This window comes from Apostichopus japonicus, chromosome 11 (assembly GCF_037975245.1).
Source record: "Apostichopus japonicus isolate 1M-3 chromosome 11, ASM3797524v1, whole genome shotgun sequence".
In the NCBI taxonomy this organism is placed as follows: domain Eukaryota; kingdom Metazoa; phylum Echinodermata; class Holothuroidea; order Aspidochirotida; family Stichopodidae; genus Apostichopus; species Apostichopus japonicus.
In genome coordinates, this window is record NC_092571.1 from 11,066,332 (window position 1) to 11,094,227 (window position 27,896).

At 35.2% G+C, this 27,896-nt stretch overlaps 1 protein-coding gene and 1 long non-coding RNA gene across 4 annotated transcripts; both read left to right on the forward strand.

Annotated features, from left to right (window-relative positions):
- On the forward strand, positions 1–27,896 carry LOC139976398 (uncharacterized). 3 transcript variants are annotated; one of them, XM_071985104.1, is made up of 17 exons: positions 1–384; positions 905–957; positions 2,705–3,590; positions 4,789–4,878; positions 5,361–5,447; positions 7,972–8,058; positions 9,416–9,502; positions 11,360–11,446; positions 13,252–13,327; positions 20,545–20,868; positions 21,353–21,576; positions 21,665–21,787; positions 23,430–23,579; positions 23,938–24,060; positions 25,387–25,618; positions 26,171–26,249; positions 26,843–27,896. In XM_071985104.1, exons 2-16 carry the CDS (start codon positions 926–928, stop codon positions 26,194–26,196), a joined length of 2,634 nt encoding a protein of 877 aa, XP_071841205.1. In that variant the 5' UTR covers positions 1–384; positions 905–925; the 3' UTR covers positions 26,197–26,249; positions 26,843–27,896. The 3 variants fall into 3 exon arrangements, with proteins under 3 accessions (XP_071841205.1, XP_071841207.1, XP_071841206.1); XM_071985106.1 differs by lacking the exons at positions 905–957; positions 23,938–24,060; positions 25,387–25,618; positions 26,171–26,249; positions 26,843–27,896 and having other exon boundaries at positions 4–384; positions 23,467–23,569; XM_071985105.1 differs by lacking the exons at positions 905–957; positions 23,938–24,060; positions 25,387–25,618; positions 26,171–26,249; positions 26,843–27,896 and having other exon boundaries at positions 4–384; positions 23,464–23,502.
- LOC139976094 (uncharacterized) lies at positions 14,367–19,193 on the forward strand. Its single transcript, XR_011795990.1, has 4 exons — positions 14,367–14,728; positions 15,485–15,661; positions 16,325–16,482; positions 17,807–19,193. It is a non-coding gene; the product is annotated as an uncharacterized lncRNA (long non-coding RNA).

Sequence of the window (27,896 nt, forward strand, 5' to 3'; positions counted from 1 at the left end):
TGTCCCACCATTTCATTTTAGACTGTTTTTATCCTCTATGTTCCTCGATTTTTTTTTAGTTCAAGTTCAAAGTCTACTGCGCTGTCAATATTTACTTTCTGTACAATGTATAAAGTCCATTTCTGCAGGAATCATGTATCAGATCCAGTTGTTGCCGTTATGTGATTTGTACTTGTATGTAATACTAGTGTAGTAACCACACTAAGTTGCAGTGATCTATGATAACAGTATCAGAGCAACTGGTTAATACTAGAAGATCGACAATGATGGGCGAAAACTAGGTTTCATGTGTCATTCATCTTGGAGTTTTACATTACCCGTGGTAGCTTCCATATACCACAGAATAGTGCGTCAGGTCTATCGACAATTAGAATTCTATAAAATGTAAGTTATAATGTATTTAATATTTGTAACCAATTTGCTCATATAAAATGGAAATTTGACATAAATATTATTGGAATTTTTTTTTTCCAATTTGAATTTGTTGGGTATTACAGGCATTGCATTCTGAACATTCCCATTCCAACTAGAGTATTTCAGAGATGTATATAACCCTCATTCACATTTAAAACCAGTAAATGCTTTACTAACTGTATAAAATAGAAGGTGTGGGTTGCGTAACAAATTTATAGTACATGGACAACTATTCACCAACAATGTGTCATCGTATACATTTAACTCAACCATTGATATGCGTGGTGTTATGAGCAATGGAACCTATTTTTACGGTCTAACCCCGGCCGCATAATATAAGGTGGGGTTTATCCAGGAGGAAGAAGCTATGCGGTTGTGTGTATATCTGCTTGGGAAAACTGTTCCGGTCTTCGTGTCCTTTTCTCCCTTTCGAAGATTGATTTTATGATTTATTTCTTTATTTTCTTTCTTCGATTTTTTTGCTATACAGAACTATTCACTGCATGACAAAATGGATTCTAAAACAGCTTTTCGGCTGAATCCGTAAGTGTTACAAATGATTCCATCTCTGATGTTTATTTTAAACAATGTTGTGCGGGAAAATCATTACCCTAACATGGGTATGGAGGTATCACAGGACAAAAACTATAAGAAAATCACATAATTTCTGTGCACAATTAGGCAAATGGCATGATCTTAAAACAATAGAGAAGAGTGGTGTTTTATGTGAATAGTTGTCGGCCAACGTTAATATTAACGTACATGCACTTTCTATGTATTTAACTTTTGCCAATATATGTGTTTGAATTTATTAAGCTATGTGGGGACTACAAAATATTTCCCAGTGCATATAAACTCAAATGAAATTTTTTTTTTTTTTTTGGCGGGCCACTGAAATATCCAAAAAACTTTTACTGTTTGTGTTGTAGGCTAGCTAAACAAATAAAGACAACAATAATCAATGGTTTTGTTAGAGTAAGGTCCTGGTTGTGCCCCTTTTGTCCATATTGGGTTAAAATGTACGGAAACTATATATATATATATATATATATATATATATATATATATATATATATATAATATATATATAATATATATATATAATATAACGAAAATCCACGTTTACTCCAAAAGAAAATATTATTAGAGAAAACCAGAGAAATAAGATATGACTTATAATTGACAAATAAGGAGTAAGTTTAAGAAAATATATTGGAATTTTCGGTCCCAACACACGCATTCCGTTCGTTACCAGTTACAACCTCCTCATCAAATCTTTCATTCGCTCCATCAAACAGGAATTTGCTGTATTTCAAGACGATCAGTCTGTAGGAGAATCGTTTAAGGTACCCCTCATGCTAGCATTTCGTCAACCCCCCAACCTTAAATTTCTTCTCACTTCCTCCAGACCCCCCCCCCCCCCCGCTCAGTTTCCACCTCCGGCAATTTTCCTTGCGGTAAACCTAAATGCCAAATATGCCCCCATACTACCTCAGGCACCGTGGTCAAGATTCCTAATGTTGACTTTAGTCTAAGACCCCCTTCCCTCTCTTGTGATTCTATTAATGTTATTTACATTTTCTATTGTGTACTTTGCAAAGAGGGCAATTATGTATGTAAAACAGGCTCCCGATTCCGCTTACGTTTTAATAATCACAAAAAATCTATTCGTGATAATTTTGCAGGATTCCCAGTTTCCGAACATTTCAATCTTCATAGTCATTCTCTAAAAAACCTAAAATGTATTTTAATTGCCTCGAACTTCAAATGAACTACTGAACGTAAACGGAAAAAAATCGATTGGATCTTTCGTATTAAGTCTCACATCACCGGCCTCAACAAAGACTTGGGACCCCTTAACAACTATCAGTTCTACAAGCATATGTAATCCGTTCTTTGCTCCTTAATCCGCTTCCTGTATAGTCATGGTTTATTTGGTTTTAATTCCATCATTGCAACTTACACTTATCTAGCGTCATACTTTCATTTTAGTCACATTTTGTACTTTTCATTCGACTGCCAAGTATTGCTGACGAAGGTCCCAAAAATTCCAATATATTTTTAAAACTTACTCCTAATTTGTCAATTATGAGTCATATCTTATTTTTCTGGTTTTCTCTAATAATATATATATATATATATATATATATATATATATATATATATATATATATATATATATATATATATATATATATATATGTATGTGTATATATGTATATATTTATCGCGATTCCAATTCCTAGAACTAAATTGTTAACTTACTTTTGGCTTTTATATAATTATGCAGCACACATGTACAATGCGCAAAGATGGCCAGATTTTCTGTACAAGATGGCTGCATCATCTTTGACATAGACGTTCTGGATATCGGTCTTTTGGCTGTGGCTGGATACAAGCAATGCACACACAATACCTTCATCGACCTGTTTAACTTAGATATAGAAACAAATTCTCACGAAAAAGCCTTATTAAAGGAATCGAAGCCATATTATTCAAAGGAGTTTACCTCTTTGGGTGCAAATCACCGGTGTTTTTGCTTTCTGACTGATGTTTCGTTTGTGACATGTTGCAAAGATAAAATAGAAACATACAATACAGAAATTAACAATGGTGGTCTGGTGAAAGAACAATATTTTGAAGGGGAAGCTTTGAGTATGGCATTGAGAGATGGGAGTGTTTATGTTGGTTTATCAAGATCAAGAGATGTGATTGTCTTTGATTTAGACTTGAATCAAGTTAAGAGGATCGTGGTAGCTGGGTTTGGTAGCTTAGAGTGTCCTTGGGACATACTAGCTAGGAATGACACATTGTTCCTGTGTACATTTTGGTCATGGAGAATTGTTGTATATGATATTAAGAGCATTGGGTTCTGGCAGCTCCCTGATAGTAAAGATAAAGCACGTGACTGTACTACGCCAAGTAACCAGCATTATGCAGCTTGTAGTATAGCATTCAGTGAACAGAATAGCTTACTATTTATATTACGGGTTGGCTCTGGTAACAGTTTTGTTGAGATCTATCTTTTCCCTAGTGATCTTTATACTCCCTCTGGATATACTTTCTGTGCTGCATTCAATGTTCCCGTTGATTCCATTAGAATCAGGTTCAACGAAACCGTCAATAGTTTGTTTGTGGTGACTCAGCAGACTGGAGAGGTGTTTGAATATGACATAGTAAGTATCAACGAATATAGGCCAGAAACCACGTGAACGTAATTTTTCGCCTTTATATAATGATGTGAGCTATTGTCAAGCCAGTTATAAGTCAATGCAAAATCATAACTACAGTGCAGTAGAGTACAGCACTATACAACCGCAAAGCTATATTCCCTTTCCTTGTACCTTAGAACCCAAGTGATTCCTGTACAGACAACTTTAAAACTTTGTAATATGACATCATTGCTCACCAACAGTAAAATTTAAGTAGACTACGTGACAAACTTATATTACAAATTGTTAAACTGTGATTATGGTCTAGTCTGTTCGATATAGAACAATCATTTAAATGGGAAGTCACTTGTTATAATTCTGTGGCGAAGACACCCAAATAACGGTGAAAGTCAAATTGTCCTGAAAACAGGATAAAAGTAACATATGTTATGACCATATCTTTGACAATTAAGTAATTGTGTAGGCCAACAGCCGTGCCCTATCGTTTAGCCATAGTACGGCGTAAGCGTCAATTATCATCGTTCTCTAGTCTATGTACTTCGGCCCTTTAAGATCGGAAATTGTGGTAAATTGACAATTTGCATAAATTCATCTACAGCTGTTTGTGTTGGTAACTATAAATATACACTTATTATATAAACTTGATTTATTATTCAATGCAAAAAAGTGCGAAATCTTAACTACAACACAGTTACAAAACTGGATGCCCTCGTCCCTTGTTTATTTAGTCAAACAGTTTAATTCGGATTTCCTTCTTGCATTTTGGTAACATTGTTGACTCGGACAGGAAGGAATATAACATAATGAATCATCGATAGGACCAACATTTAGGTATAGCCTTCATTTTTATATATTTTACCCTGTTAAGATTGTTCACAAAATGGTTTAAAAATTGGGAAAATGGGTACTTAGATGATTTGTCTGTTGGGCCATTTTGTTTTCAAGTAAGCAGTAGATATATCTTTATTCTAGCTTAAGTTTTGCATGCAGAAAGGATGCGTCTTGGATTTGAAATTTGACGTTTCACTGAACTAGATTACTGATGGGGTGGGCTGTAGGCGGTGGGTTCCAAAGTTGAAAGTGAAGCTTATTAGTCGACTCGTTCAAAGACGCATGCTTCCTGACCAAACAAATTTGTTGCATTTATCAACAATCATTTAACACGTTAATATTCAAGTTCTTTATGTTTTTATTTATACAGTACGAGATATCTAAGGATTTTGATCCAGACTTAGAGTACAATATAAAAGATCACGCAGTGGAGTTCTTTGCGTTGTCACAACTGTACTCTGTAAGTAATAAGAAATAAATAACATACCAGAATAGCAGACATGAAATATTTGGTTCCTAGACAATATTACCAAGCCAGCCCAGCATAAACCATTTACAAGCATCATATGGTTAAATTGTTGTTTCGAAAGTGGTGTTAAGTTATTTTTCGTTACCGGTAAAAGAGCTAAATGTTATGCCAAAATGTTTACCCTTCAGTTTCATAGCTAGCATTATATGTGCTAGTAAATGTATTGTAGATATAGTTAGGTAATTAAGCAGGAATATAGGACAGCACTACATAACATAATATAGACCATAAGCATTGTGCTCAGATACAATAAGTATTATATCATATCATATATATATAGTAATTAGTGGTCAGATATAATTAGCCGTCAGGTGTAGCTTTTGCTATCCGATATCATTTTAAGAACGAAGAGATTTGTACACAACTTCAAATACCAATTCCACATTGTGGTAATCAAGCTTCATTTTTCTTAGGGAAGGATGTTCGAGAGTATTCCAGACGTGAACTATCAGGCACAATTTCCAGGAGAGACTTTACATGCGCCCTCTCATGGTTTATACGTAAGTACATAAAGGGAGAATATTGATATCATTTGGGGTTTACTTGATAGTGAAATACTGCATTAATATTAGAGTTCTGAATAAGCAAACATGAAAATTGCTTTCGTGATTCTACAAGGTAAGCAATGATCAATTCCTTTCACTAAAGTTTAGCCACACAAACGTTGTTCGATTTATAGATTTTAGTGAATACTGTTGTGTAATCTGTAGAAAGAAAATACTTCTTCGTGAGAAACCCCTCAAACGTAATACCGCAGAATGGAGAACAACCAAATGAAAAGAGTTCTGGATAACACAACCGGGGAGCACGCTGCTTAAGTTTACCTCATATAATACAGCGGATCACTACTACAGCACAGACATACCGTCACTAGTGTCCTATTGAACACTTATTTTCTACTAAACTGATAATGCGTAAAGCCTGCCGACTTTACATTCTTTGATGCAGACGTTAGCTACTAAGATATACTGTCTCTGTGGATGGACAAGCTTTAAGAAGTTGTACGACTGTTGATGTTTCCGCATTTCATTATAAGGCATATCACTGTGACCTTCCGTCTTGTCTTTGGGCGGATCGTGAAAATTGTTTACCATGGTGGTGTGTGTGCTACACTAGTTAGTCCAGACACAGTAACTGATATAATCTCATCTAAACGGCACTATTTTCTCAAAGTGGCATAGTGTGGGTGTCTTTCCGACATTCCCATTAATTTTGGTATATTTAAGCGCAGTTTCATCGGAAGGACTATAGCATATAATGATACGGTATAATTCGTTATGTGTATTCTTTGTTTCTATCTCCATCCCTTTTTAATATTTATGCAGTATAAAAATGATACAACATGAAATGAGACTGCACTTTGTGAGTAATAAGGAATAAATAACCTTTCAGAATTGCAAGCATAACACATGTAGTTTCTAGACAACATTACCAAGCCGGCCCAGCATTAACCATTTACAAGCATCCTATGGTTAAATTGTTGTTTCGAAAGTGGTGTTAAGTTATTTTTCGTAGCCGGTAAAAGAGCTAAATAAATGTAATGCCTAAATTCTCACTCTGCAGTTAGTTTCATAGCTAGCACTGTATGTGCCAGTAAATATATTGTAGATATAGTAAGGTAATTAAGCAGGAATAAACGACAGCATTATATAACATAACATAGACCATAAGCATTGTGGTCAGATACAATAAGTATTATATCATATCATATATATATATATATATATATATATATATATATATATATATATATGTCCTGAGGCCTGTGCTCTTCATGGTATACACGTCTTCACTGGGTCAGCTCCTTCGCTCGCAGGACATGGACTATCACTTCTATGCAGACGACTCGAGTCTCTATCTTATGTTCCATCCCAATGACATTTCTATCACTGTGCACCGTCTAGAGAAGTGCATAGCCTCAGTTCGGCAATGGATGTCACACAAATGCCTGAAAATGAATGACTCAAAGACAGAGGTGCTTCTAATATCATCAACGCATCTGGCCAGGAAGATAGAGTGTCCAAGCATCATTATTGGTGACCATCAGGTGGAGCCTAGTGATATGGCAAAGAGCATCGGTGTCATAATGGACAAACATGCCTCTATGGAAGACCATATAACATCTGTGTGTCGGTCTGCTCAGTACCATCTCTACAACATCGGAAGAATACGAAAATACCTCACCAGAGAAGCCACAGAGCAGTTAATCCATGCTTTCATAACATCTAAACTGGATTACTGCAATGCACTTTTCTGTGGACTACCAGTTAAACAAATAAAACGACTGCAAAGGCTCCAAAACATAGCAGCAAGGATCGTTACACTAACAAGAACGTCTAATCATATTACCCCAATATTGCATGAACTTCATTGGCTGCCAGTATCACAGCGGATTAGGTTCAAAGTCCTTCTTCTTGTGTTCAAGTGCCAGAACAACATGGCACCTCCATACCTGCAAGATCTGATCCGTCTTAATCAGCCAACAAGAGCCCTACGTTCTGCTGGTCATAGTCGTCTGGAGGTTCCGATCACCAAGACAAACAGCTATGGGAACAGAGCTTTTTGCGTGGCTGGGCCACGCCTCTGGAATGAGCTGCCAGCTGAACTGAAAACTGTTCCTACTCTCACGACCTTTAAATCAAAGCTGAAAACTTTCCTTTTTAGACAGCATTACTGCAATTTTTAAACTGTGTATTTAAATTTCTTTCATGTGCAATACTCAAACGTGCATGTTTTTTTAATTTTTCATACTCATTTATATTGTATTTAATTCTGCATTTTTTACTACATATTTTGTGTCATATTTTTATATTTCTTATTTGCTGTTACATAGCGTTTTAGAGCACTTTTGTGGATTTTACGCTTTACAAAATAAATTATTATTATATAGTAATTAGTGGTCAGATACAATTAGCCGTCAGGTGTAGCTTTTTGCTATCTGACATCATTTTAAGAACGAAGAGATTTGTACACAACTTCAAATGCCAATTCCACATTGTGGTAATCAAGCTTCATTTTTCTTAGGGAAGGATGTTCGAGGGTATTCCAGACGTGAACTATCAGGCACAATTTCCCGGAGAGACTTTACCTGCACCCTCTCATGATTTATACGTAAGTACATAAAGGGAGAATATTGATATCATTTCGGCTTTACCTGATAGTGAAATACTGCATTAATATTAGAGTTCTGAATAAGCAAACATGAAAATTGCTTTCGTGATTCTACAAGGTAAGCAATGATCAATTCCTTTCACTAAAGTTTAGCCACACAAACGTTGTGTGATTAATAGTTTTTAGTGAATACTGTTGTATAATCTGTAGAAAGAAAATACATCTTCGTGAGAAACCCCTCAAAAGTAATACCGAAGAATGGAGAACAACCAAATGAAAAGAGTTCTGGATAACACAACCGGGGAGCACGCTGCTTAAGTTTACCTCATATAATATAGCGGATCACTACTACAGCACAGACAGACCATCACTAGTGTCCTATTGAACACTTATTTTCTACTAAACTGATAATGCGAAAATCCTACAGACTTTACATTATTTGATGCAGACGTTAGCTACTTAGACAGTCTTATATACTGTCTCTGTGGATGGACAAGCTTTAAGAAGTTGTATGACTGTTGATGTTTCCGCATTTCATTATAAGGCATATCACTGTGACCTTCCGTCTTGTCTTTGGGCGGATCGTGAAAATTGTTTACCATAGTGGTGTGTGTGTTATACTAGTTAGTCCAGACACAGTAACTGATATAATCTCATCTAAACGGCACTAGTTTCTCAAAGTGGCATAGTTCGGGTCTCTTTCCGACATTCCCATTAATTTTGGTATATGTAAGCGTAGTTTTATCGGAAGGAATATAGCATATAATGATACAGTATAAATCGTCACGCGTATTATTTGTTTCTATCTTCATCCCTTTTTAATATTTATGCAGTATAAAATGATACAACATGAAATGAGACTGCACTTTGTGAGTAATAATGAATGAATAACCTTTCAGAATGGATAACACATGTAGTTTCTAGACAATATTACCAAGCCGGCCCAGCATAAACCATTTACAAGCATCCTATGGTTAAATTGTTGTTTCGAAAGTGGTGTTAAGTTATCTTTCGTAGAAGGTAAAAGAGCTAAATAAATGTAATGCCTAAATCTTTACTCTGCAGTTAGTTTCATAGCTAGCACTGTATGTGCTAGTAAATATATTGTAGATATAGTAAGGTAAATAAGCAGGAATACACGACAGCATTACATAAAATAACATAGACCATAAGCATTGTGGTCAGATACAATAAGTTTTATATCATATCATATAGATGTTTATTAGTGGTCAGATACAATTAGTCGTGAGGTGTAGCTCTTTGCTATCTGACATCATTTTAAGAACTGAAAGATTTGTACACAACTATCAAATACCAATTCCACATTGTGGTTATCAAGCTATTTTTATTTATTTAGGGAAGGATGCTCGAGGGTATTCAAGACGTACACTATCAGGAAAAAATTCAGGAAAAGTCTTTATCTGCGCCCTCTCATGATCACTACGTAAGTAAATAAAGGAAGAACATTGATATAATTTCGGGTTTACCTAATAGTGAAATACTGCATTACTATTAATGTGCTGAATAAGCATTCGTGAACATTTTGCTTTCGTGATTCTACAAGGAGAGCAATGGTCAATTCCTTTCACAAAAGTGTAGCCACACAAACGTTGTTCGAATTACAGGTAACCAGTTCATAGTGAGTATTGTTGTATAATCTGTAGAAAGAAAATACTTCATCGTAAGAAGCCTATAAGAAGTAATACAACAGAATGGAGAACAAAGAAATGAAAAGAACCCTGAATAACACAACCGGAACAAATGCTGACTAAGTTTCTGTTAGATATTATAGCGATTTACTACTACAGCACAAAACAGTCCGGATATGTCACCAAGGATAAAACAGGAAGGATATGTTCTTTCATTAAACAGAAACAGGCTAATTAGGCAGAAACAGGCAAAATGCACGTGAGATCATCGAATCTCGTGCCTAACATTACAACAAGTGAAGCAAAGCGTGCGTATTGGCTCATAAACTATACCATTTCACTACAGCATGAGCCAACACTTTTAAGTGGTGTGGCCCTTTCTCTCTAACGTTCACTTACAACGCCATACAAAATATTTAAATTGTGTGAAATATTACGTATTAGCTAGAAATGTATGATTTAAAAGTTATCAGTGATTCTTACATGAAGCGAAACCACTTTATAAATAGCGATAGTGGTCAGATTGCCAGTACTGTAGGCAGTATTGTTTATTTGGTCTAACAGTTTAATTCGGATTTCCTTCTTGTATTTTGGTAAACATTGTTAGTTCGGACAGGAAGGAATATCGCATAATGAATCATCAATAGGACCAACGCTTAGGTAGAGCCGTCTTTTTTATATATTTTACCCTGTTAAGAAATGAATAATTGTGCACAAAATGGTTTTAAAATGGGAAAAGGGGCCGTACTGAGATGATTTGTCTGTTGGGCCATTTTGTTTTAAAGTAATCAGTTGATAGCTTTATTCGAGCTTACGTTTTGCAAGCAGAAAGGATGCGTCTTGGATTTGAATTTTGACGTATCAACCAGATTACTTGTGGGGTGGGCTGTAGGCGGTGGGTCTCAAAGTATACTCTCTTTTAAAGGGCACTATTTTCATAAAGTGGCATAGTTCGGGTGTCTTTCTGACATTTCTCTTCCATTTTGGTATATATAAGCCTAGTTTCATCGGAAGGAGTGTATAGTATATAATGATACAATATAATTCGTTACGTGTTTTCTGTGTTTCTATCATCCTTTATTTTGAGAAATTAATACGTTGGCACGACTATGAACCACCAGCATGCTACACTTTAGTAATCCAACTATTCATCTTAATATTTATGCAGCATAAAATGATACAAAATGAAATTGCAAGCATAAAAAATGTATGTTTGTAGACAATATTACCAAGCCAGCCCAGCATAAACCATTTACAAGCATCATATGGTTAAATTGTTGTTTCGAAAATGGTGCTAAGTTATTTTTCGTAGAAGGTAAAAGAGCTAAATAAATGTAATGCCTACATTCTCACTCTGCAGTTAGTTTCATAGCTAGCACTGTATGTGCTAGTAAATGTATTGTAGATATAGTTAGGTAATTAAACAGGAATACACGACAGCATTACATAAAATAACATAGACCATAAACATTGTGGTCAGATACAATACGTTTTATATCATATCGTATAGATGTTTATTAGTGGTCAGATACAATTAGTCGTAAGGTGTAGCTTTTTGCTATCTGACATCATTTTAAGAACTGAAAAACTTGTACACAAATATCAAATACCAATTCCACATTGTGGTAATCAAGCTTTTATTTTTTATTTAGAGAAGGATGCTCGAAGGTATTCAAGACGTACACTATCAAAAAAAAATTCAGGAAAAGGCTTTATCTGCGCCCTCTCATGATCACTACGTAAGTAAATGAAGGGAGAATAATGATATAATTTCGTGTTTACCTGATAGTGAATACTGCATTACTATTGGAGGGCTGAATAAGCATTCATGAAAAAGTTGCTTTCGTGATTCTACAAGGAAAGCAATGGTCAATTCCGTTCACAAACGTTAAGCCACACAAACGTTGTTCGAATTACAGGTAACTAGTTCAGAGTGAGTATTGTTGTACAATCTGTATAAAGAAAATACTTCATCGTAAGAAGCCTATAAGAAGTAATACAACAGAATGGAGAACAAATAATTGAAAAGAACCCTGGATAACACAACCGGAACAAATGCTGCTTAAGTTTCTCTTAGATATGATAGCGGATTTACTGCTACAGCACAGAACAGTCCAAAACTAGTGTCCTGCTTAACACTTACTTTCTACCAAACTGCTAATGCAAAAGTCATACCTGACTTAATAATCTTTGATGCAGACGTCAGCTACTTAGACTCTTATATACTGTATTTGTGGATGGACAACCTTAAAAGTTGTATGACTTTTGATGTTTCTGCCATTTCATTATACGTAATCTGAATGTGACGCTTCCGTCTTGACCTTGCGCGGATTTTGATAATTGTTTTGCCATCGTGGTGTGTATGTAAGACTAGTTAGCCCAGACACATGAACTAATAAACCCTCTTCTAAAGGGCATGTATGTCTCATAGTATAGTTCGGGTGTCTTTTCGACATTTCCCCCTCAGTTTGGTGTATGTATGCCTGGTTTGATCGGGAGGAATATAGCATATAATGATAAACTTTAATTCGTCACGTATATTCTTTGTTTCTATCTTTCAATCCTTCAATATTTCAACCATAAGGTCCCGAGTTCGAGTCACTCCAAGATTAATGAATGTCGCCCAGTTACAGAGTTGTTGACAATTGACAATTCATAATCATGGACTTTGTTTTAGAAAGATCCTTTTACCAATGTTTCAACAACAAAATGTTACAGTAAAATTCCAATTACCTATAGCCACACTTGTTATATAAGCAGTGGTGCATTGTGTTGGCCTGTACCTTGGTTTATCGCCATGCTGAGCCTATGAAATTAACACAGAGTCAAGGTATCTATGTATTCATAACAAAACATAATTGATTAAGTAAGAACAGTATAGATTTCTTGTATGATGGAGAAGAGAATGTAATGAAACTTCGTAGGTTATGAGTGTAAGGCCAAATCATATTGTGTGCGGTCTAATTCATTCTCTGGTTACAGGGTGAACATTTTGTCACAATGAAATGGACTTGATTTATACAGAATAGATTTCCTTCATGGGGAATCAATAGTACAAAGAAATAGGATGGAAGCTGGGATGGGTAGCATGTTCTGAAAAAAATGAATGAAGTTCAAAAGTGGGGTTAAAATACCAAACTATGATTGCTATTTTGGTGTCAACTGTTGTAGTTAAGAAGTCTTAATAGGTGAGCAATAATGTATACACACATAGCTTGGAAGTATTTGTAATACGTCTGGATGGGTATTCATCACTTTGTTTATAAAGGGTTATGATAATCAAGTTATCCTGAAAAGATATGCTTTGAAATGTCAAACTCGACTGAAAATAATATTAAACCTCAATTTAATGAGCTGAATTGTTGATAAATACGAATAATATGGAAATTATATTTAACCATAAGTATAGAGCAGTCCCTAAAGTCATTCGTAACAACATGTAGTTATGGGTGTCATGACACATTTCTTCTTTTTAATGTGTAATTCTAACATATAAACATCTGATATTTATAAAATACCTAATACCTAAATGTTTTATTAACAGGCTACATCAAAGTCTATCAATGAAGAAGAATCATTTCACGAAGAAACTGAAACTTCGGATACACCAGTTCTAAAAGGTATGGCCATAGAGACATATTTTGCAGTTGACTAGGTTCATGGGCTTCACGTTTTTGCCATTCGATACGCTTGAGTCAGGGAGTTTTGGATAACAACTCTAATATTCTCACAGCCTCTGTAAAATCACTGGTCGAAACTGTATTTTCCGAATATCCAGGAATTTTATAATTATTTTTTTACACCTATTTTGTTGGCGGCCATTATGTTAGGTGAGCATCTAACGAAGGTGCTTAAAAAACGACGTCTACTATCTACATTGTAAGTTAAACAATTATCCTCGGTGCATATCAATCGTAGACTTGCTCTCGGAGTTTGTTCGGAAGTTGGTGCAAATGCCGCAGTGCCAAGCATTTGGTTGTGTAAACAGGAGAGGGGAGAAAGGAGCATGGAAGGGAAAACAATACTATGTTATTCCTGATGGGAAAATGTTTCCAGAGAAAATTGAAAGTACAAAGGCACAAGAGCGTCCACCAGACTTGCCCCTCCGTCGCAGAACTGTTTGTTGTGTTGGCAGGACTACTAGGCTAGCATCAGAGTAACTGTAAGTGTCGGCACTGATGCGGTCTTTTTTAGCAAGCTCTAGGTCTCATTGTCTCAGTTTCTCCACTGTGTCTTCAGGCTCGAATTGATAGCAATCAAGCCCAAATGCATCCACGTGCTCCTTTTTCTTGTGGTAAATTTGCAAGTCCGGAAAGTGTTTCGGAAGAAATGTTTAAATGTTACGCTCAGAAGGTTTCGATGTCGTGTAATTACAGCCGTCGTGAATCCTCGATATTAACAAAACACACATTTACACTCGCAAAAAATTCTACTGTTGAAACGTTTTAGTATGTATTTAGAATGAAAAACATACTTTTAACAATTAAATTGATTTTTAAGGTTGAAAGAAATGTTTTCAAGCATTGTGTTTCTTCGATCGAAAAGAGCGCACTGCAAAACGGTATTCTCTAAGCAGAAAGGGCTACGGTTTATTTCTACTTTAAGTTAAAATGATCATTAATTTTGTTGTAAATTGTGTCCCCCTGAACACAATGTCCGCCGTAGCATGTGCGTTCGAGTAGCAAAAATTTAATTAGTAATGGACTCTGGCAGTATCCGTATTATTAGCAAATTGTCGCATTTCGGCTTCCGTATATTTAGCAGTAAAGTCGTGCGACAACTAAAAATGGAAAAGCTAGCAGAAAACGTGAGACAAATTGCGGATATTCTAATAGATAAGAGCTATCCAAGTGGGTTTACAAGAATAAAACAGAGAAGACTCTTACGGAGACAAAGTCAATCTTTCAGACTGGCTGAAAATGGAACTCTTGCGTACCGAAATTGAAGGAAAGTGTTGCTATCTAGGGCTTCTCAACTCGCCCAAATCGAGGCAGCTCACACTGACTACTGACATCTATAAGGTAATGTCTGTAACTTACAGTTTAGGATACACAATATGCCTTTGGTTGTTAAATGGCGAACGGCCATTCCACAGTTAAACTATAACCAGGCCTCTAGGACTGATTGGTGCACAAATCATGATATTCTTTTACCACGTTTGGTTAGTTGTAAAAACTCATTCGCAAAAGTCAAGCAATTGCTTATGGGCCTATTTCTTTTCGTTTTGTTTACCCAATTGTCTTAACAAATTTGTGTGAAAATTATTATAAGTATCCACCTTTTATCGCCCTGCCTATCATAAAAGATAACAACAGATCACTAAAGCTTAGAGAGCTAGTCTGGTTTGCATGCATTGGACACTATAAAATGCAATTATTGGACTATAGCATATAGCCGAGCCTACTTCTAGAGGAAAGTGGCACTAATACTGTACATAACAAACTCACGTTCATTAATTTTGGTTGGTAAGAACATATATTGAAGGCCTGATAGTATATTTTTAGGTGTGGCATATGCTCTACATGCCAAGCCTCACTGCAGAAGAAAACTTCTTAAATATCTATAGACCCCAATAGTGGCCATGCAATATGTACAATAATGGGAATATTCCAATTTCAAACACTGATATAGAGTTGTAATTCAATTTTAAGGCACTTCAGCTAGAACTACCAATTCTGCAGCCCATATATTTGTGTGTGTTTGTATGTTGTTTTTTTTTTGGGGGGGCAAAAAAACATGATATCTCCTTGATCATGAATTTTCTTATCTCTTTGAAGGTGTTCATCTTTGCATAGATAAACCAGACAACAGACTATGTCTATTGTCTAGATTCTATTGGAAAACTATCAACGTTGATGTAACAAGTTATGTTCAACAGGATGTCAAAGCGTCATTGTCATGTAGACCTATGAACAAGTCTCCATAGCATTACTGTAACTGGATTATGGAAACAGGTAAATTCTCAATCTGTTTTAATTGCACAGGATGTCCACAGTATGCAGTGAAGGTTTAGTTTAGTTAATGTCACTCTTTCTGGACAAATTAAACATTTACCAGTTTAAAGGCAGTCTGTATTGGCCCTAAATTTTGGCCACTTTAATTGCTAGAAGTTTTCAAAAAGTACTTTCCTGGGGGTAATAACCCTTTAAATTGTGCTCAGACATTGTAAATGATGACACGAGATGATTGAATGTCCCAGTGAGCCAAATTTCCTCCAGGGAAATAAACATACTTAAAGAATTTTGTCCATAGTGAAAATTTGGCATATTTAGGGCCTATACAGCAAACCTTTAAGCCACACTCTGGCCTAACTGCAGAGCAACCATCAATATAGGCATATAATTGTAAGTTGCAAAACGTGGCGTATCATTTTTCTGCTTTAGTGGTTGAAGCGATTGTTAAATATATGGTACAGTATGGTGTAAGTTACATTTTCATGTATGCAAGGTAAAAATAATTGGCCTAAATCCACCAACACCCTGTTTCGATCAGATATCCCACTGTTTTTATCTAGATCTGTGTACAGAATGGAGCAATGGAATACAACAACAGTCAAGGCAAAGCCTGCACATTGTAAAAAAAAAATAGCACCTAAATGCTGTCTTCTTTCTTTACAGGTTGGTGTTGATCTTATTGGTCCTCTACCAGTGACAGCTGCCAAGCGACTGTACATGATAACACTGTCTGACTTCTATTCAAAGTGGCCTGAGACTAAGGCAGTGCCTGACAAGACTGCAGGATCAACTTCTTATTTCATTACTGATGTGATGATAAGGTAAGCATGTCTTAAAAAGTGAATAATTTTCTGTAGTTAGTTCCAATATGAATGGCATCATATCTGTTATTTGTACCATGTAAATAACTTGTAGTGCACGGCAGAATGCTGTGTTTGAGTATAGCTTATTTCCAAATAGGTATTAAGCATACAGAAAGGTCAAGAAGGTAGGTGAGAACCGAGAAAGTGTACTGTAAATCTTTGCAGGTGTAGTCTCCATTAACAAGTTTATATGTAAGTAGTTTTTGTTCCTATATTTACTTGCAAAGGTTCCACCTCTGGTTCTTAAGTAGCATATAGCCTGGCAATTGTCGTCATTTGGTCTACATCCCCAAAAAGTGATTTTGGCTGGACATGTTTCACTGCAGCAGACACAGTTTATTTGTTCAAACAAATGATGAGTAAATAATTAAGACCACATTCCACAGCTAGACACCACCTATTGTGTGTTGTTTTTCAAAAAGGTGTTGGACAGTTTGATATTGTAACCACAGGGAAATTTTCTGTTTAGAAAGTGTGAACTTATTACTACTTGGCTGTTTTGACAGGAACTTCGACAAGATAAGAGAGATAATGTATCAACTGAGTTTTGGTACCATTTCTCTGTTAGGTCCGTTGTGAAAAATTGCTAAATGTGTTTGTGTGTGTGGTGGGGGGATATTTCCTGAAACCTGGAAGAGGGACCCCTTTTTCTTTGGCAAATTAAGGCAATGTTTAGGTCTCTTGATGCAAAATGATGTATAATAGTACATGTTACTATAATAATGGTTAGCTAGCATTATATGTTTTTGCATTTGGGTCATACAGAGGGTGTTTTGAACCCCCATGGATCCTGATTCAGGACAATTAATGTTTGATCGGCATTAAACAGTCATACGATGCACACATACATCAATAGAGCACCAAAAGGCATCAAACTTCTGTTGTATCCTAGCTTAATATAATTTGATAAATTTCTGATATTAAATTTAATTAATATGTCACAAATGTTGTATTGGCTCATGTGGTTAAAACTTTTCAGGTTTGGTAGTGAACTGTACAATATAGCGCCAAAATTATGACATGCAATCTCCAATTAAAAAAATGGAGCCAGTAATCCCATAAACATGTAGGTGTCACAATAAAATATCATCCAATTAACTCAATGCCTAAGCATAGTTCAGTTGTACACTATACAGTCTACACTTAACCAATATGGTGAATGTTAATTATCTTTGTAGTGGAGCTTACACATAACCTTTCAAGATGATAATTTATTTTATATATGACTTATAGTGTGGCATTCACTACTCATAATATTGCTTTCAACTTTTATTTTGCACAGATTTGGTTGTACTGATATCTCATCTCTGACCTCCAATGGAGGGAGTATGTATGAAGTTAACAGAAGACATGTCTAGACGATTTTCTTAGCAGTTAACTTGTTACCGACAATAATCTTGTCTTTCACTCTAACATATCATGAGAGAAAATTTCGTCGGCTGCTATACGTTTAAGCAAAGACAGGCCATTGACTTTTCACTGCCAGTCGTTCGGTGGAAATCCATATATTTGCAGTTCAAGTTGAAGGGTTGTGACGCTCGAAATTCTTTATCACCTCATTACTTCATTAAATAACAAATAAGAAGGCGTGTTTCTTGGTTCTGGAAATTGTGTTCAAGATAAGTTCTCATAGTAAAACATATAACCGACCATATTCTGCTTCCTGTTGTAAATTTTGCTGTTATGGATTTCTGTGTAAGTCTTAACGCAAAACCCGTTGGATACATGAGAATCAGCTATTTTATTTGTAATTTACAATCAAGATTGAACTTTTGACGGTATCAAGTTGCACATTAAAGCATTTTATAGGTAATCCTACTGTTTGTGGAAAGCAGTTCAAGGGGGGAATTCTATTTATTGAGGTCTTAACCAAACTCTAAAGAGGATCTTCTTCATGTGGATTATGAGAGTTTCAAGTACATATTGCTTGAAGAAGAGTGACAGTAGTATATCATTCTAATCAAGCAATACCTTCCTGCTTGAAGGATGCTCTAGAAAGCATGGATTATCTTTAGTTGCATCAGAGCTACAAAGGGAGAGTCATCATTCCAGTTAAATTTCCCCATGCAGGGGGTAGGAAGTGGGGGTGGGCACACAACATCAGAGGGACATTTTCTCATTCCACAACCATCACTCGTTATGCTATAAACCGATACACACCGGCCATATCACTTAAATATATATGATGTGTTAGTATGTTATCAATACTATTTATTGAGATTGTTTATTGTTAACCGTGCTATAAAAAGATATGGGATGCCATTTTAAAAATAGTATGTACAGACAATTCCCCCCCCCCCCGGCTCCTACCTCCCTGATCCCATGTATAATCATTTTTTCACTCTTTGCCCAGTCTGATATAGTTTCAGAATATTGTGTTTGTGCATGACTATCATCCAATTTCATGTTTTGATTTTTACTATATTAACTTTCTTTGAACAAACTTTTCTCTACAAGAATGACATATTTAAAGTGTGAGAAACATGATGAGACAAAAAATCTAGCATATTGCATCCTGCTCTGTCCTATTTTCTTTATTCTTTCCCTTGTTTGGCTTTGTTTTGTTTCCTGTATGTTTTGCAGCTCCTTTGAAGAGGATATCGTTCTAATATATCTTTTCTAATTTGAACCACTTTTGTCCAATAAGAAACATTCATAATAAGAAACAACGAACCTTTATCACTGGAATTGCTTGTAATGCCATTTGCCTATACAAATGAAGATTTGCTTCACGCATGGCCATCACAACGGGCTTAGGGGTCAGGGGGTGGGGGAATGGCCTTCCACATTGTTGAGAGGGAGAAAACCTTGACTCGACGATTGAGTGACAAAAATAAGGAAGGGTAAAAAAGTAAACAATAAAGTAGTAATGAAAGTCAATAATTAGGTGTCAAGCCCATACGGAGAGGGTTGGGGCAGTGTTGACATTTTCAAGGTCAGAGAAGTATCTTCCAGCTACTTCATTGTTGTTATTAGCAAACGAAAATATTTTGGAACTCATCACAGATAGGTCACAGACATAAGAAGACCCCTCCCCAGGACACAAATTCGATAACTTACCATCCCAACCCCCCCCCCCCTTGTCCTTGCACTCAAAATTATGTGTATGGGCCTGAGTTTTGTATACAGCGTTGCCGATTTCGGTTAGGATGTAACTTGAAAACACCCTCGGTTCCCGTCCTATAATGAGCTTTACGCACGAATGAAATTTCATATTGGCTAGGCAACTCTCGTAGACCCATGAAGTACAGTTACCATACTTGCCAAAACTTACCCACTGTGTGTTAGGGAAAAACAGCAACAACGAAGTTTGGACTCCTTAAGTTCGTAATATTTTACCTCTGCAATTATCATTTTTTGTTGTAGCTGTTGCATTCCCTATCCCGTACCCGCCCTCCGTTGGGGAGGAAGTTAGGTTTATACTATCTCTCCCTCTGTAAAGATGACTATGAACGCAATGTAGTTGCCGAATACAACATGCAACATATACGGAGGATAAAATAGCAGCAATCACAACAAAAACATGATTAACATCTTCTACAGATGAAAGACTTGTTTCATTTTCTTCTTTTTTCCCCCTTCTATTTTTTGTTTTGCAGCAACGCACAACGTCTCATTTGTTTCCTGTAACATTTAACTCTGATGTATGCATCTTCTCTAATTATTGATAAAATGAACTCAATTGCCTTTTGAATGTCGAAATGCTTAAATTTTATGCGGGACAAAATATGCTATGAAGTATTTGCATATATGTATTATTTTCATATAAATTATGACTAAATTTAACTTTACCAGTATACGATCAATAACATAATTGCTCTATACATACGGTAGCGTAGATCATTCCATTGGTCGATACTGGAAACAGTTAAACGCTATGAACAACTAAAGACATGACTTTAATGTTGATACCTCTTCTGTAAAACAAAATGTAAATCTTATTTTTTACTCACAAACCGAAAGACATTAACTGGAGGTATATTGCAAGAGCTGTTGAGATTGGTGTTCTTTATGTTGCAGATCGATGCACAACCGTTCCTCTTGGATTGAAACTGATGATATCAACCAAAGGCGGGCGGATTGAGATTCCAAATACCGGTGTCAGCCTATACATACCCCCTGCTGCCCTAGAAAGGGACCAGCTTATTGAAATGAGGATTATTCCCACAAATTACCAGAAAGAGGAAGCTCTACCATTTGCTAGGAACTCATCAGTGGCAGTTGAGCTCCTACCAAGTAATCTCAAGTTACTACAACCAGCAAAACTGATATTACCTCACTGTTTGGTTCTCAAGAAAGACTGTGAATGGAAAGCAACAGTGTACACCAGTCACCATGAAGAAGGTATGTAGTACTTTATTTTTTTATTTAAAGTCTTTTCGATGAAGCCGATAAACATTCACATGGCCATGGTTGCACATAAAGATTTCTACACAGCTACGTCATTTTTTTTTAAAGTTTTGTTTTCATGTTATTTTTGTTCAAGAAAATAGCTCTTGAAAACTTCTTTGATACAAAAAGCCATTAAGCAACTGTTGAAAAATTGCAATAATTCTCCCGTCTCCGTAAACACTGTGTTTTTTTATTCAACATGGAGCGCAGAAGAAACTTAATGATTCATAAATTTGACAAACATACAACATAAGACAATGGACGAAACATTAATCACTTTACATGACTAATATGCATGCATGTTTCCCACGCGTATCATGATTTTTTGTATGTTGTGCTCACTAATTTGCTTCACTTACACTTTCCAATTGTTGATTATAAGTGAAGTGTTCCATTGTAACTTCATAAACTGTTTTAATTTTCGTTTGTTTCTAAGACACCCAGCCACTCTGGGAAGAGGATAGAAATACTGTATCTAAACTATACAAGGAACATTGTGTGATTTGGCTTCAAAGTTTTTCCTGGAAGAAAATTGAGGTGGGTGATGAAATCGTAGAGGCCAAGACTTTGCAATTCTTTGCTGCTCGACGTCCGTCTTCCTCTGATACAGATGTGTATATAGACGTGGGCTATTACTGGGACTCACCAGGGTGCCAACAGGTGAGGCAGTTATTATACTGACTGATTTAGTTCACATTACCTGCTTGAACCTCTATATCTAATAGCACCTTTGCTCTTTCCCTCCTAGAAAATCACATTGCATGAACATCGTACATCGTTTTACAAGAATGGACACTTACCATTGACAATTTTGTTTGTCAAGGTATCCTCCTCTATGTGGACATGCGATCAAGATGAAGTAAACCCAAAGGTAGGATGACACGAGGGGAATATTTACACATATTTATACTTATATAAAAGGTGTTTGGGAGAAATAGTGCAAATCACATCAAACCATCTGACTACCGCCTAATTTATCCCGACTTATCGACAAGCGAGGGTGAGTGGCTAATAGTGTGTGGTTATATGATGTTAAATATGTGGTTATATGACTATTTACCTCAAGTCAACTAATAAAACACCTGATGTGATGGTTCTGTGACATATTTAATAAGAGTTAAACATTCCATAAATTACATATTTTAGGGAATAGTTAATGGTCATAGATTTGTTCAACAGGTGGTGAATCCATTGATTCTACTTCGTCATGAGATCCCCGGTTCGATTCCCCGCCGACAGCAATGTGTGTCGTCTGGCAAGGGTGTTGTTCAATAACAACTTCCTGACATGGACGTTAAATGGATGTGTGCCGAGAGATTGGCTTCGGTCAGCTTGCGAGTCTACAAGCCTCCATGGCTTATTTCGCGAGTTCCTGCTTGCGGGAAGATCACATATACATACATACATACATACATACATACATACATACATACAATACTTCTCGCTACTTCAAGATCAACAGTGTACTACTTTTAGCATATTTTAGTCCCGATGCTGTTTTATCCGCAACCACAGTTTGACGTATTTTCGTTCCCTTTCCCTATATGTCAGTCATAATGTATCGTTTCATTACCAAAACGTCTCACTGGTTGTCAAGGCCTTAGTCCAAAAGAGTACATATCTAGGTATTTCAGATGAAGGTAAGTACACAAAGTAGCTTACTGCAGGAAGATATTGTTGAAATGAAACTGCTGTCAGGCAACTTTCAAAACTCCAAAAGATCTCTTCCGTTTCCTCCTTCATTGTAGGTTCTTTTACCATAAATCTTCCGCAATTATTAATGAAATCTAATACTCAAAAATATCTCACGTAGAGGAGTACCGACCACTACACTACTTTCATTCACAAGTGTATCTGTAGTGTACATAAATATTGTTGTTTTGAAAGCCAAGTATATTTTGAGATCAACACAGAGCAGTCAAAACATGATTTACATAGAAATAAACCATGAACAGAACCTATAGTTACATTATAATACTAAATGGTATATTGAAACAAGTATAAAACTGGCATTTATTGTCTTACTTAAGAGTTCTTTATCATATATACCAACCAAGAGACACTTAAAACAAGCCTTGTGAATGTTGATGTTGCATTTTCCCTCTCCATACCAAGTAACTGTCACTGTGTGCGAGAGTGAGAGACAACACTCACCGACGGATAAAGCCTGGAGTAGTACAAAATGCCTGTATGAAGCATTTAAGCTATAACTGTAGAAACTGTACGGTTGACATATTATGAAAATACTAGCTGGATTACCTATGTTCCATGGTTTTTAGACTGCCAAAATACTGAAAGAATACTATTTCTGCAAAAAGTTCTTCCTATCCGGAACTTTTTTCAATGTCTTGAACTAGCCTCCCGGTATTCACAATACATGAAACTACCAGGAAGATACTTTGCATTTTTTTTTTAATTTCCAATTGCATTTATCAAAATGTTAGGCGGTTGCAGTACTAGTCTTAGTATACCTTTATGATTTTCCTGCATTTTTTATTTTATTTTATTCTTAGGAAATAAAATTTAATCGGGTTCTTACTTCCGAAGCAGATTTCTGCACATTTTTATTAAGAAGACAAGTTACATCGGAGGCTAGAGGATGTTCATGCGAATTCAGAGTTGGACAAGGATCTGATCTTGTAGATTTAAAATTTGAACTCCAGGTTTGACATTGTTCATTAATCATCACTTTTTGACTTCAATTGATATCAACAAAAGTACAGTTTTGTAGTAGTGGTGAGAGTAAGACGTAAGCTTGGTTGTTTTAAACTTGCTATAATAAAATAAATACCACACTTCATATTTAGCGATAGCAATGCAGGGATTCAGTAGATCATACAAATCAGCTATTGAATTTTATTAGTATGATTTTATATATATATACTTTATAGTAATCCAGAGGGATGCAATCATACCGCTAAAGCATTAGTCTTGGGTGTCATTCAAACGCAAACAATATCATGGTTTTGTAGAACTTCACTTGAAGTATATGCACCATCCATCTATAACTTGAACAAACAGGTGCCAAGCAATTCCAGTTCATTGAATATCGACAAGTCAATAACAGAAAAGAAGACTAGTATTGGACATCAAATTGGTTCGACTTCAACCGTTGACTCTGTTGTTATTGAATCAGATTTACAGGTAATAAGTTTACATTCTTGTATCATATTATGTTACAGTATACCATTAGTTACCAAAACTCTGTTACATATAATGTTGCAATTGCGGATTCCTTGGATATCATGTTTTAAACCTTTTACCTTAAATTAGAGATCTTTAATACTTAAAACAAGTTCCTACTGTCTGAAGTATATATCACTCGCTGACTTTAAACCTTCTTTTGAATATCTCTTAATTCAAGAAGATTTATTTGGCAAGTTCAATATCTTGTCTCAACCAACCACAACAGTCATATTTACCGTTATTAACCAGCCTTGTAATTATTTACTTGGATTTGGCATTTGTTAGACTGTAGATTACCCAGTACATCGTAGTGCCACTTGTTGCTTGACAATGGCGAGTCTTGTGTCCCATTGATTTACGTTATGTGTACGACCAGCCAATACTCATAGCCAGAACAGTAACTATTGTTCATGTTCCACAACCGTGCATCAGTAACTACTGCGCTGTGTTCGTAAGACGGTACATTTTTTTAATTTAATTTTTAAAATGTAAAATAAAAAAGTAAATAAAATTTAAAAATTTAAGTTTAATTTTGTTTTCAAATTAATGCAAATTTTCACCTGTGAGACTCTTAGTTTAACGTGTAACAGCTTTCCAGTAATTACTGTGCCAACTGTTACACATGTTACCGTGTTGCGAACACAGCGCAGTAGTTACTGATGCACGGTTGTGGAACATGAACAGTAGTTACTGTACTATAGTTTCTCATACTTATCTATATATATTTAAACATTGACTATGATTTAATCTATTTTACTATTTAAATACTTCTGAATTTGTCTTGGAGTATATGCGTTTTAGTTTTTAGTATCGTTTAGTACGGGTGTATTTTTATATTGTTGCTTTTGGCTTTTGCATTTGTTTTGCCTTATTGGTTCATATATTTAATATTTTGGTTTTTGTTACTATTTGTTTTTAGTTTTTACATTTGTAAAGCGCTTTGAGCAGCTTTGCTGATTTTGCGCTATATAAATTTTACTTATTATTATTATTATTATTATTACTGTCCTAGCTATGAGTATCGGGTGGTATGACTTCAAAGTTTAAGAATCTCCTTATTGAATTATTGAGTAGTGACATTGTCTTCCACATTACAATTTGAATGAATACGAATAACGAACGACCAATTTAAGTATTAATAGCAAGGTAGCAAAATATGTATTAGAAATAAGGTAAATGCGTTAGAAAGATCAGCTATGTTCAAACGCTGGTATAAATATTTTTAATTCATCAGTTATGAAATATTCTTGTTGTACAATTATGCAACTGAAGTCCTTTTTTCAGGTTCTGGCTAAAAAGATTGTTGTTGATTGGAAGAAATTAGGCAGAAAACTTCTACTACAAGAAGAAGAATTACAGGCAATCGAGGTAGAAAATAAGAAGCTTGAGGAAGCAGTTTATCAGATGTTACTCAAGTGGAAACGAAAAAATGGAAAAGATGCATCATACAGGGTATTAGGAGAGGCCTTGAAAGATTCTGATCGAAAGGACCTTCAAGAGGATTTGTACGATCAAGGTGAATATTTCATGAAATCAAAGTAGTGAACAAAATTCTTGAACTGCCCATGAGGAATGACTTGCAGCAGCTTCACGTGTTGCATTTCATCTGAGTTCAATTGCTCGATGCAATCGTATTACAAGTTCATTTACAAACTAGTTCATTATCGCCAAGCTTTATTTCAATGTCAAAGCACTTTGACACTTCAAAATGGTTGGTACGTGTTCAATATGAAGTGCCTGAGTTAAGATATTGTCAGAGCAAGAATCAGAATCATAACTTTACTTACTCTATTAACTTTTTTCCTTTGTGTAAGAAGAATTATTGCCTCAGTTTGCGTACTTGCAAGCTTTTGTAGCACTATTGGCTTTGGTGAAATTGCATATTAAACGTTATATTGTTACTCGGGTAACCTCACTATCAGCATAAAAATAGCTTATCAAAGAAATTTTAATATTTTTGTCACGCTTAGCTAATTGAAAAGTAGATTTCATAGTTCGTATATCTATATCCATGTGTTTTATTTGTATGAATAGTTTCGTTTCGCTTAATACTTTTGTCAATCTTTAGTTCGTTACAGGGACAACGAGGTTTGACACATCATATCCACCTAGCGGATATTCACCAGGAGATAATTCCCTATCAACTGGTAAGAAACGTTCAAGTCATGCATTTGCTTTGGTATAAGACAAAGAGCAAACTAAATGTGATTTCAAACTAAAGATAGTGTCATGTGATTATTTTCAAAGAATCAAGACTAAACAATTAGTGAGGTATATCTCTACTTTGTTTCATATACATTTAAGTTAATAAATATTTTGTTTTCGTTTATTTCATAATTGAAAGTGTACTATCATGATTAGAAAAGGGTGTTATTTTGGCTTTTTAGATTCTACATGACCCCTGAGTTCGATTCAGCCAGTGTTGTGTTTGACAGCGGTTATGTTGAATTTTAATATTCTATTACTGTTACAAAGGGGGAAATGAAAATACAAATAAACTTCAGGTCCTTAAAGATAACACAATGTGTCGGTTGACCAGGTAAATAGTATTTATAAATTTAGATTCGATCATTTGGGAGGATTTGAAAAATAGTATATTCTTGCTTGCCTTTTTGTGTATTTTAATCTTTCACATACGTTTATTTTTTACGTTCTTATACAAATCACAACAACAAGTTAATCAGCTTTGAATTAGCAAAAGGATTTATTTTAATTCCTCCGTTTTTTTTTATTTACACAGTATGAAGATAAATCGGAGTTGGGCACCTGTGAGATACCATTAAAGATTGTAACCTCCTAGATATTAGTATGTAATACCATTGGAGATTAAAAGTACAAGAGCATTTTATTACTGTCCTAGTGAAGAAAACCTTATTAAATGCATATATCCCAGAAGAGCTATACTAAGGTTAGAGTGATTGCAAATAAATTCAATTTATTGCATTACGTCAACGTTTCATATATCTATGAAAGGTCAAAGAATGGATCATAATCGTAATATTACACATACCAGATATTTAGGTCAAATATTCAGTTTGGAATCGAGGTGTTCTCAAACGTTAATATATCCTTCAGTTATCAAATATAAAAAATAAACAAGTAAACATGTGACTAGGTGTGAAAATATTAAACTAGGTTTCACGAAGGAGTTTCAATTTCTCTCAGTTGGAATTTCGTACATGAAATTATAAATTCCATCTTCAAGATATGGGAAGCTATACTTTTGAGACACATAATACCATCATGTGGTTTTATTGGAAAGAGAACTGCAAAAATACAAAGTACAAAAATAAAGTGAAACATATAGACACAATAAAGTTAATAACGGAAAGATAGTAACGAACAAAATATGCTCTGTTTTGAACAGTGTAATAATTCATTTTCCGCCTTGCTGTTTGTAATATTTTACAAAGCATTGATCTTTGAAATAATATTTGAATGTTAACAAATTAACATTTCTGTTCAATTTTAATGAATATACAGGGTTTCGATTTAATTTAAATTACGGACCTTTACAGGAACATTTAAAAACAAAGGGTTGAAGGGTCAATCCCTTACAGAATCCCCAAATCAAAGTGTTGTACATGTATACTTCATAACACAAAAGAAAAAAAAAACAATTGTTGTCAAATCCATAAGGAACAGTACAGTTAAAACAAACCCAGGTAATGATCAGTAATATTTATTATATTTGTTTATCTGTATAAAGGTTCTTTCTTAAAGTAAATAGTTCTTATTAAGACTTAATATTTCAAAGAATCAGGGTTCAAATATATTATAAATAAAGATACACA